The sequence below is a fragment of the Oncorhynchus nerka genome, linkage group LG15 (assembly GCF_034236695.1).
Source record: "Oncorhynchus nerka isolate Pitt River linkage group LG15, Oner_Uvic_2.0, whole genome shotgun sequence".
In the NCBI taxonomy this organism is placed as follows: Eukaryota; Metazoa; Chordata; class Actinopteri; order Salmoniformes; family Salmonidae; genus Oncorhynchus; species Oncorhynchus nerka.
The window spans coordinates 80,033,954-80,046,123 of record NC_088410.1 but is presented as its reverse complement, the minus strand read 5'-3'; the positions used below and the strand labels follow the sequence as shown (position 1 = coordinate 80,046,123).

The window sequence follows — 12,170 nt, the reverse complement described above, 5'->3', positions numbered from 1 at the left end:
CCCCTCACAGTATGCGTGTGTATTATATTACACTGCTGAGTCAAAATTAAATGAATCACATTCATCTAGTTATATGATAGGCCTAATGAGCTAATCTGTCCTTACTGTGGTGTGCACAACTTTAACTTGGAATTGAGACGCTCTCACTAGTCTAGCAATGAAAGTAGTCCTGGAAAGGCACCAGCAATTTTACTACCTAGCGGGACAAAACAAAACAGAATCTAAACAAACAAAACAAACCGTTCTACATAAACAGGCCGCACAAAATAAGGACCAGTTTAACCAAGTAGACAAACCAGAACTTTATCAGATCTAATCTCTCACAGACAGTCAGAGACGGGTGACAGAGACGAGACAAAGACAAACACTGGAGCGTATGTGTACCTGTAAGGGGGATCCGGGGGTGTCTGGTGAGGAGAGGCTGGCTTGGCTGGTGATGCTCTTCTTCAGGCTGTCCACCTTCTCATAGGTCCTCTTCTGCCTTCCTGTCATCTCCAGCGGCGCCAGGGCCGGGATGCTATGATTACCTACCCCGCTCAGCAAACGGCTGGCGGAGTGGACGTCTTCTCGCGCCCCCAGGCCTCCAGCCTTCATCTCCCTCATGGTGTTGGAGCGGCTCACCACCTCCCTCATCTCCAACATCAGCCTCTCGTTGAGGGCACACAGGTCCCCGCTGCTGCCCACTGAGCCTGGTCTCCCCCCGGCCCCCACCCTCCGCCGGCTCTTCCTCCTCAGGCTGGGTGAGGGCCCAGTGGAGTAGCCAGAGTCCTGGTAGGTGATGGTGGTCCGGGGCCCTGGAGGTGTGTGGAAGTCCTTGCTGCTCTGCCTGTTGTGGCGAGCCTCCATTGCCCTCAACACACTGGCCTCCAGGGCCCGCCATGTCTGCTTCTTCTCCAGGATACCTGGCATCACTGGGGTCCCTGACTCCCTCTGGGGCTGGGCCAAGAGGGGGTCCGGCCGTGGGGTGGGGGTGCGGTTGAGGCCAGCGGAGGTGGACAGAAGGGCCTGTTTGGGATCCACATTGACCATGTGCCTGATGCCCTCCAGGCCAGCAGGACTGTAGTCAGAGGGGTTCCTCTTGTGCCTAGAGATTGAGTGAGAGGGGCCAGGGTGCTGGAGGAGCCTGAGCTTCTGCAGGCTGTGTGTGGGGGTGAGGCGGGACAGACCACCAGGCCCATTATGGAGGTTAGCCCCCTCCACCTCCATGTCCGCAGGAGGCTCATCATAGATGGGACACTGTGATCCCTCGTCATCGTAGAGGGGAAGTGTGGAGGCATACTGGGGTGACACTGACCTGGGGGTGCTGAGCTGGGACCTTAGATTGCCTGGCGTTTGGAGAGGGTCAGAGGACACCAGATAGAAGCTTCCATTGCCCGTCTTCCTTAGGTGGTGGGCATCGGCGGCCATCTTGCCAGAGGGAGCGGTCTTGTAGCCCTGGGCAATGCAGGAGTGGGCCCACGGGGGCTTGCTGCTGACGGGGAGGAGGGTGAAGGTCTGGTTGCCACTGGGCTTGGTGTGTGTGTTATGGTGACGGAGTTGCAGGGCCGGGCTAGATGGGCCTCCAGGCTGGATCCGACTGACACTGTTCACGTTGACCAATATGGCTGCCTTAGACACTGGGGAAGGCTGCCATCTCTGAGAGAGCTCCCTGGAATAGAGAGATAATGAGGGAAAGGATGAGATCTGGGTTTAGATTTAAAGAGATATCGTACACTCATACACTACCGCTCAAAAGTTTGGGGTCACTTAAAAATGTCCTTGTTTTTGAAAGAAAAGGAAATGTTTTGTCCATTAAATTAAATTAAATTAATTAAATTAATTAATTAAATTAAATTAAACAACATAAAATTGATCAGAAATACAGTGTAGACATTGTTATTGTTGTAAGTAATTTACAACAATAACAATGTTGTAGCTGGAAAAGGCAGATTTTTTATGGAATATCTACATAGGCGTACAGAGGTCCATTATCAGCAACCATCACTCCTGTGTTCCAATGGCACGTTGTGTTAGCTAATTCAAGTTTATCATTTTAAAAGGCTAATTGATCATTACAAAACCCTTTTGCAATTATGTTAGCACAGCTGAAAACTGTTGTCCTGATTAAGAAGCAATAAAGCTGGCCTTCTTTAGACTAGTTAAGTATCTGGAGAATCAGCATTTGTGGGTTCGATCACAGGCTCAAAATGGCCAGAAACAAAAAACGTTCTTCTGAAACTCGTCAGTCTATTCTTGTTCTGAGAAATGAAGACTATTCCATGAGAGAAATTGCCAAGAAACTGAAGATCTCGTTCCCTGCTGTGTACTACTCCCTTCACAGAACAGTGCAAAATGGCTCTAACCAGAATAGAAAGAGGAGTGGGAGGCCCAGGTGCACTACTGAGCAAGAGGACAAGTATATTAGAATGTCTAGTTTGAGATTTTAATGTAAACAGTCTCTTCAAAACAGTTGATCAGATATAGCTTCCACAGCCCATAAACAGTTAGGCCTGAGCCACCTCCCAGCATAGCATTGCACATACAGCCCTGTCCCAGAGGAGCAGAGACTAGTAACACGCTGCAGAGAGGATTATAAAATGTTTTATTTAACTAGACAAGTCAGTTAAGAACAAATTCTTATTTTCAATGACGACCTAGGAACAGTGGGTTAACTGCCTCGTTCAGGGGCAGAACGACAGATTTTCACCTCGTCAGCTCAGGGATTCGATCTTGCAACCTTTCGGATACTGGCCCGATGCTCTAACCACTAGGCTACCTGCCTCCACATGGAAGCCACTTCAAAATGGCCAGTGTCTGGGCTGTTTTAGTTCTCACTGCAGAGTGTGACAGCCTGAGGTGGGAGACAGCTGTAAATGTGCTGCTGCTGCTGTCTGAGCTCTTTGAAATAGGGGACCTTCTGTCATGGTCTGGGTTGGTGATGTGAGTGATGCTTGCTACCTCTACTTACGATCTTGAATTTTGGTCTGATATTGATACAAACCTTTCTATTGCAAAATTACATAATTTGCCAATGCAAAAAAACAAACATGTAAAATTACTGTTATTTATACAGTGGGGCAAAAAAGTATTTAGTCAGCCACCAATTGTGCAAGTTCTCCCACTTAAAAAGATGAGAGAGGCCTGTAATTTTCATCATAGGTACACTTCACAGACAAAATGAGAAAGAAAAAAAATCACATTGTAGGATTTTTAATGAATTTGCAAATAATGGTGGAAAATAAGTATTTGGTCAATAACAAAAGTTTATCTCAATACTTTGTTATATACCCTTTGTTGGCAATGACAGAGGTCAAACGTTTTCTGTAAGTCTTCACAAGGTTTTCACACACTGTTGCTGGTATTTTGGCCCATTACTCCATGCAGATCTCCTCTAGAGCAGTGATGTTTTGGGGATGTTGCTGGGCAACACGGACTTTCAACTCCCTCCAAAGATTTTCTATCGGGTTGAGATCTGGAGACTGGCTAGGCCACTCCAGGACCTTGAAATGCTTCTTACGAAGCCACTCCTTCGTTGCCCGGGCGGTGTGTTTGGGATCATTGTCATGCTGAAAGACCCAGCCACGTTTCATCTTCAATGCCCTTGCTGATAGGAGGTTTTCACTCAAAATCTCAGGATACATGGCCCCATTCATTCTTTCCTTTGCACGGATCAGTCGTCCTGGTCCCTTTGCAGAAAAACAGCCCCAAAGCATGATGTTTCCACCCCCATGCTTCACAGTAGGTATGGTGTTCTTTGGATGCAACTCAGCATTCTTTGTCCTCCAAACACGACGAGTTGAGTTTTTACCAAAAAGTTATATTTTGGTTTCATCTGACCATATGACATTCTCCCAATCTTCTTCTGGATCATCCAAATGCTCTCTAGCAAACTTCAGACGGGCCTGGACATGTACTGGCTTAAGCAGGGGGACACGTCTGGCACTGCAGGATTTGAGTCCCTGGCGGCGTAGTGTGTTACTGATGGTAGGCTTTGTCACTTTGGTCCCAGCTCTCTGCAGGTCATTCACTAGGTCCCCCCGTGTGGTTCTGGGATTTTTGCTCACCGTTCTTGTGATCATTTTGACCCCAAGGGGTGAGAATAATTTTGCACGCCCAATTTTTCAGTTTTTGATTTGTTAAAAAAGTTTGAAATATCCAATAAATGTCGTTCCACTTCATGATTGTGTCCCATTTGTTGTTGATTCTTCACAAAAAAATAGTTTTATATCTTTATGTTTGAAGCCTGAAATGTGGCAAAAGGTCGCAAAGTTCAAGGGGGCCGAATACTTTCGCAAGGCACTATATGAAAGCACATTGTCTAGGTCCCCACACAATGAGCTGAGAACAAGACAGCATCACTGCCATGACACTCTACATTCCCATACTATTTTATTTATTTTATTTAACTAGGCAAGTCAGTTAAGAACAAATTCTTATTTACAATGACGGCCTATCCCGGCCAAACCCCGGACGATACTGGACGAATTGTGTGCCGCACTATGGGACTCCCAATCATGGCCGGTTGCGATACAGCCTGGAAACGAACCAGGGTCTGTAGTGATGCCTCTAGCACTGAGATACAGTCCCTTAGACCTCTGTGCCACTCTGGAGCCCAAATCTACCCAAGTTCTAATTCTATCCACACGCTAAATGATGTCAGTCCTGTTTAACATGACCAGTAACAAAAACATAAACACAATCCTCTGCTTGAAAGTTGTTTTGAGGTTAAACCAGAGTCACAGAATATAATGATAGGATAGGAGATATGCTAAGTCTAGCTCCCAGTGGTGAGAGCAGAGCTGGGGATTTCATCTGGCTTTGTGTCTGTTGTTCACTTGTCATTGTCACACCACACCCAGGGTGGTACAAACCAGGCCAGGCTAGTTTTTTCAGCCCTGCAGCATTGGCACATAATGTTGATTGTTAGCACAGCCAGTGTGCAGTAGAAGACTATCATGATCATATCTGGCTTGATGCCAATGCCCACAGTAGCGCTATATACAAGCTTTCCTCACTGTAGCAGTCCTAATCCAACTATACTGTACTTACCACCCAACTAGTCTGATCTCACTTCTAAAAGAGAGACAGAGCGTTAGAAAGCACAGTGGTAAGAAAATGAGAGTGAAGTGGGAGGACAGAGAAAGAGAGATTCCACTTGCTTTGGTAATCTAAACATATGTTTCCCAAGCCATTTGAATTGAACTGAGAGATGGAGAACGAGAGAGAATGAGAGGGAGATTAGTTGTGGGAGAGTGCCATCGGGAATGAGTGGAAACATTGGCAAGATAGTCCCCTATCCATCTTTTTTAAATTTGCTATACTCCCTGACTGTCTAGCTTTAGTGAGCTGGACAGTTAAGTAACTGTATAAATGTAGGTCCATTTGAATTCCTACACAGATTCCATTCAGTTTTTGTTATTTTAAATTAATGAGTTTGTTTGATTATTTTATTTTAAAAAAAATTCACTCAAACCACCCATGTGGTCCGTATGTTTGACATCCTTTCATTAGTAAATCAAATTTACATTTACATTTAAATTTCAAATGTAAATTAGGCAATGCATGGTTCTGCTATCGTCATGGCAACGCCCCTCTATGGAGCAGTGGCCCATCTAAAGACTACCTACAGATTTTCTTAAGCAGACAGACACTCTTAAGTAAGATAAATATGTCAGTCCTGAGCTTACTGGTTCATTGACACTTTGTCAACATGTGTGCTTTACCAGAATCATAAATAGCCTGTGTTGTAGCCCTGTGTTCCATCACACCGACCACAGTGGCTGTTGGGTTCTCTTCACATAATGTTAACTAAAGGGATTATATTCCACAATCAAACGGAATATGAATATTACCAGTGTCATGAAGTTGCCCTGTTGGTGTGGTTTATAACCCCCATAAATACCATTCCCCATTTTCTCTCTCTACTCTACAGAATGGACTCTTGGAAAGCCCTTTGTTAACATAAAGAGAGTATGTTAATTTCAAAAGGTTGGGAACAGAACAATATTTCAGTAATCCAACCAGTTGAAAGTATCCGTTGGTACTTAAAGAATATGATGTCAGATCAGTTGTCGTCTGAGACATTATTACTGATGATTGGACGACATTAACTGTATCTTGGAAAGTCTACAAATTCTAGTCTACACATCAGATTCACATGGAATTGTTGTGCAATTTAAATGTTTAAATATGAAACTATTTGTGAAAAGATTAAATGTAATTTTAGTTTTTAAAATGAGATAATTATTTTCAAATATGCTCAATCAGTGGCCACGCTCACGTGAATAGGCATTGGTTGGAAATGATGAACCAACACCTTTTCTACATTTCTATAAGATCCCCAATGACCCAATTCACGGCGAACTAAGCCAACTTCAGCGTAAGCTATGGTTGCAAATGGTTGAACAACTACAACCTAACGAAATTAACATTGTGTTCCCGATGATGTGAGAACTGATGGCCATATGTTTAAAAGAGCAAATTTCAATGTGAGGGTGACGATCGCCATGCTGGAAAGATGAATTTCGCCTATACAAGCCAGAATACAGCATGAGCTTATAGTATGATAAATTGGTGTGAACTTTGAACTCTTATTCACTAAAGAAATGATACATCCGAGACATCGAGTTATCAGCAGCAGCTGTAAATGTGCGTGGCCTAGGAAAGGACGAACAATCTCCTCAGAATGACAGGGTACTTTTAACACATCCCAGCCTTCCATCTTCGACCAACCTATCGAAGCGCAGCTCAGAGTAAATATATTTCTTGCATTTTCCTTTTCCGAATGGGCGGTTATTTAGAATGTATACGATTCTGTATTTACGATAGCATAGCTTCATAAAGGTTTGATAGAGACCCAATCCTTTTGTTCCTCAGTCTTCCCGCGCTTTCATTCAAACCCAACCCCCTTTCTTTGTGTAACCAGCCGTCAAATCGGTTTCGTCCTCTAGGGACATTTTCTTTTATGACATAATTAGTAATCAATGTATGATCCATCCTGTGTATATGTACTTCTGTGTAACTATTTAGGTATTTAGTAAATAAATAATTAAACCAAATTTTGTATTGCTGATTCAACTGGTTAGCCAGTTATTCAGATGAGACTAATAAGGTGACGATGAATAATTGTCTGCTATTGATATAAAAGATTACCAGGTCTTTAAGAGTTTATTCGGTCTTTAAGAGTTTATTCGGAAATCAACGGCTCTATAAACATTATTCCGTGGTGCCCCGACTTCCTAGTTAATTACATTTACATGATTAGTTTAATCAGGTAATATTAATTACAGAGAATTGATTTTGTAAAATAGCATGTCATATAATTTAATCCATAGTAAAGACACGACAACAGCATTCAGACAAAAGAACAGCCCATTTTACAAGATGCATCTGGTTTTACACAGGGATCATCTTCAGATCACCAAGTCACCCTCGTCCATAGATATACACATTACTTAAGGCGCTGGCTAATATACGAGACCTTGAGGAACACCGGAAGATGAAATTCAGTTAGAATCCTTTGCCTGACTGGGTAATTAGATTGGGTTAAGGAGCAGCAAATCCACTTAACGGTCAGCAAATTTTTATTTGTCAACAGCTCTGGTGTCTTATGCCCCTGTCCTCTGCTCCTACCTCCAATCCTTCAGTGTGATTGTGGTAGGAAAAGCTATAGCTGAATATACATATTAAGCTATTAGCAATAAATGTTATTTCTTTCTTTCCTTCCAGGAATAACCTTGGTTGGAAAACTCATCAGCTCAGTCACTGTGGGGGATAGGGATATGGATTGGGATGTACCCCTAACATACAGGGAATAGCGGGGGGTCTGAAAACAGGGGTTATTATTATGATCCTCTGTCAGACAGGAGAGGAAATGAGGTCGTCTAGGCCAGGAACAAACACAAACACCTCAGAGCTTTGGACAATTTCACAGCCAATCCACAGATACTACTAGCCTCTACCCATGACACATGGTTCAATTCATAACTTTATGCCATAGGAAACCAACAAGAGGAATATGCTTTGGCAAAACTGATAGAACAACCTGTAACAGAGACAACCCAATCAAGACTTAGAAAAGCAGGAGTGGCAGATGGGTGAGATGAGAAACAGGGGACATGCAGAGACACCTCTGAGGTTAGAGACCCAGCTGTCGTGAGACAGCTGAACGCACCTCCCTGCTCTGAGACATCATGTCTACCAGCTACACATAGCTCCCACTTCCACCCTACGCAATCTCCCCACCCAGCTAGGAGCCCTGGGGCAGGGCTGGGCACAGTCACTGGGACCCCCACCAGTATCCAGGCTGTGGGACATGGTGACAGGGAGAGACCATCCCAGCATTGGGTCAGAGAGACACATATGGAATCAGATACACCATCAGAACACACTCCTCGGATTACAGTGATAAAACCACATCCTCTCAATTAACACTGATCTGGAGGTGTGTCGTGTGAGCCACAGAAACACCATGCTCATATTGCTCATTGATTCTCATGGTTGAGGTGAATGACACTTTAAGTCAACTGATATAGCATGCTTGTCATGCCAGAGACTGGTGCACATGTGGTGGCACTGGCCTTCATTAGAGCAATGGAAGGCGTCTCAGCATAGCACAGTACTCTGTATATGAAGACATCTAGGTCCAGTAACATGGGAATGCTTAAAGCAGGCTGGACGTGCTGCTCTAGTTAAAAAAACATAAAACATAAAACGGTTGGTCTGTAATCTAGTTTTCTGAGGACACCATAAAACTTCAACTTCACAAAGAAGAAAGTGAAACGGGAAGAGAAAGAAATAAGGACATTGTCATAACGAGCGCCAGCCACCCAGACCCATTTAACCAGATCGTTATGCTTAAAGTTCAAAGTGTTACCTCTTAACTGGAAAAAACGACACCATAAGAGTCTGATTTTAGTCGACATCTGGCGAGAGCCAAGAAATGATCTTACCAAGCCAGGAGCACAGAGATAAAAGAGTACACGTGCTATTTCCAAAGTCTTTAAAGCGCTGCTGTTAGTCCAGACTCAGAGAGCACACACAGACGAAAGTGGCAGAGCTTGTGTCAGACCTGTAAACATCCAGTCAATGTGTGACTCAACTATTTAAAACACAGACTCCTCCTAATTTCCTAAATCAATCTACTGGTGATGTCTCTACTATGAGTCCGAGAAATGTGATGATAACCAGGTTGTATGTACTTTTGCTTTCATTTGACGGGCCAAGCAGGGAATGTTTTTAAATCTTCCAATTCTCAAAACCCCCAAACTTTTTCTTGCCCTCATATCATCACCATACAGTCTCATAGGGATGTGTCACAGGGCTTTTGTGTTGTGTCAAAATATGGCAAAGAATTAAAGTTTAAAGTTGTATTAGTCTTATGTACCGGATACACATGGTATACCCCATTCAACGAAATACTTACTTGCCAGTTCCTTCTCGACAATGCAACAACAATAATAGATAATACAATATAAGAATACGAAAATAAAGTAAATGGCTCAGTAGAATAGAATAAACATTTTAAATTGAGCATAATACAGGAAGGCACAATTTATAGTACAATACTCACACTTGTATCAGAGAAATGGGGGATCGAGGGGATAATTGTGTAGTATTAGGGCTTCCTATCGCTACGTAATGCATATCACTTGAAATCTGGACCCAATGAGCTACATCTTGGCACAGAAAGAATGTGTCTTCATGAGAATCTCGTTGTGCAACGCCGATAGCACACCGACCCGGAACAACAAGTTAAAGGTGTGCTTGATCTTCGCCAGGCTGCCTTGGATTGAATCCTTTTGAGTGTGGCTATATCACTAGGATAATGAAAAGGCACATACTATTAATTTGGTCCCTTGGTTCACTCACTATTCACCATACCTTCACTTCTTCCTCAGAGAGGAACACTTGTGCTTAACTGAGGGCATGTCTTCCTTTGGTGACCCATTCTAACCCCGAGGCCAGCCCACAGGACAATAAAGTGCTATGACCCGTATGTGCCTTCAACAAGCGGGACACTTCCACGACAATGTATCAGTACCCTTGAGGTCCAAATACAGAAAAAGCAACATGGCAAGATATCCCAACTTCTACCCCACATGTAACCCCCCCCACATACACACACAGGTCATCAGTTGTGAAATCTAGTACAGATGTTGTAAGCAAGGTGCTCCTGAACCCTTTTTGACCCTTCATCATTTAAACAGATCAGATTCTCTTGCTCTAGCACTTCTGCGTGTGATGGACATGTCTACCCCCGGAGTTTCAGGTATTTTCCCGATGAGTCGTACAGGGTCAGAATAACCAGAAATACCCAGGTCATGTGACAAGAGTTAGCCAATGAGTAACAGATTTAGCAGTCTGCTTGTTGTCACATGAGAAAGTGTGTGAGAGAGAGAGACTAATTGCACATCATTACAACATTGTATCTAGACATAATATGACATTTGAAATGTCTTGATTCTTTTGGAACCTTTGCAAGTGTAATGTTTACTGTTAATGTGTTATTGTTTATTATCTAGTTCACTTGCTTTGGCAATGTAACCATATGTTTCTCATGCCAATAAAGCCCGATAAATTGAAAGAGAGAGAGACAGAATCAACTAAACAGTGCATAGGATAAGACAGATGGTATGTTGTTGGAAATTCAACAGGCAGATGTACACTGAGTGTACAAAACATTAAAAACATCTGCTCTTCACTGAGCAGGTGAATCCAGGTGAAAGCTATGATCCCTTATTGATGTCATTTGTTAAATCCACTTCAATCAGTGTAGATGAATGGGAGGAGACAGGTTACAGAAGGATTTTGTGTGCCATTCAGTGAGTGAATGGGCAAGACAAAAGATTTAAGCGCCTTTGAACGTGGTATGGCAGTAGGTGCCAGGCGCACCAGTTTTTGTCAAGAACGGCAATGCTGCAAAGTTTTTCACACTTAACAGTTTCCTGTGTGTACCAAGAATGATCCACCACCCAAAGGACATCCAGCCAATTAGACAACTGTGGGAAGCATTGGTGTCAACATGTGCCAGCATCCCTGTGGAACACTTGACACCTTGTAGTCCATGCCCCGATGAATTGAGGCTGTTCTGAGGGCATAAATGGGTGGGGCAAGTTAATATTAGGAAGGTGTTATTAATGTTTTGTACACTCAGTGTACACTGTATAACAACTCCTGAGGTGTATTTTTTTAAACTAAACAAAGGAAACCTTGATTGTAACAACTGTGTTTTGGAACTGTTTCCTCTGAACACTTCTTTCTCAAATGTTATCAACGACTGTTAAATATGATTTTCTGAAAAGATTCTTTGAAATACCGCCACTATCAGCAAAGAAAGAAAGGGGAACTTGGTCAAACTGAAGTAGACATTATACACAAAATAGAGGAACCTAATTTTCACTCCTGTAAAAACGGAAGCCATACTTCCCCCCAAGTCGTTGAACAAACTAAGGCTAATTGGTCTGCTTCTTTAAAAAAAAAAACTACGTGCCACATGTGCCTACCAGTCTTAGAGCCTTCAACACTACTGAACAGCTGAGCCTAATCATGACGAATCAGCCAGACAGATGGGAAGAAGAGAAGAGCACAGGTCTGAATTGTTCCTGTCCTCTCCAACCCCAAACATGAAACTCTAACTCAGTTTGTTTTCATCCATTTCGTGTTGTCACATTCCAGCTTCTCTCCTCATTTCATGGTGATATGTAATTAAAAGTCCAGAGAGAGACCAGTGAAAACCACCATATGGCTAACTGGGATGCACAGCCCATAAGAGTCCCACACAGCTGCCCATTGTTTTGTGGAGACATGGAGACTTCTGGGAAAAGTTTAGTAATTAGGTATGACCGCAGTGGTGGAGTTCCCTGTGGAGCAAACCCTTCTGAAGGAGGGAAGGTCAAGCAGTCAAGCAGGCTGTACCTCCACCAGGGTCCTCTGACAGAGAGGGGTGAGCAATTAGTTTCCCTTCTACCTTACATAATCAGGGTCGGAGGTCAGAGGGTAGGAGAGACTCCTGCTGGCCCCAGTGTGGATAGACCCAGGACCCAAGCAGAGAGCAGACGGACAACTGACAAGACACTAACACCTCTAGGAACAGCAGGGTCTCCTGTTTAGAACTAACTGGAATGTAGAGGTTCTGCATGTTATTACCCAAGAACAGACAACACTCTTTCACATCTCTTGTCTAAAAGGAT

The 12,170-nt window shown here is 43.4% G+C and overlaps 1 protein-coding gene across 1 annotated transcript in view; it reads right to left on the bottom strand.

Annotated features, from left to right (window-relative positions):
* Positions 1–12,170, bottom strand: part of LOC115143361 (rho GTPase-activating protein 39-like) — a 46,483-nt gene that overhangs the window by 8,917 nt on the left and 25,396 nt on the right. The window contains exon 3 of the mRNA XM_029683689.2: positions 385–1,648. Coding sequence (XP_029539549.2) covers positions 385–1,648 — 1,264 coding nt within the window. The remainder of the gene's footprint in view (positions 1–384; positions 1,649–12,170) is intronic.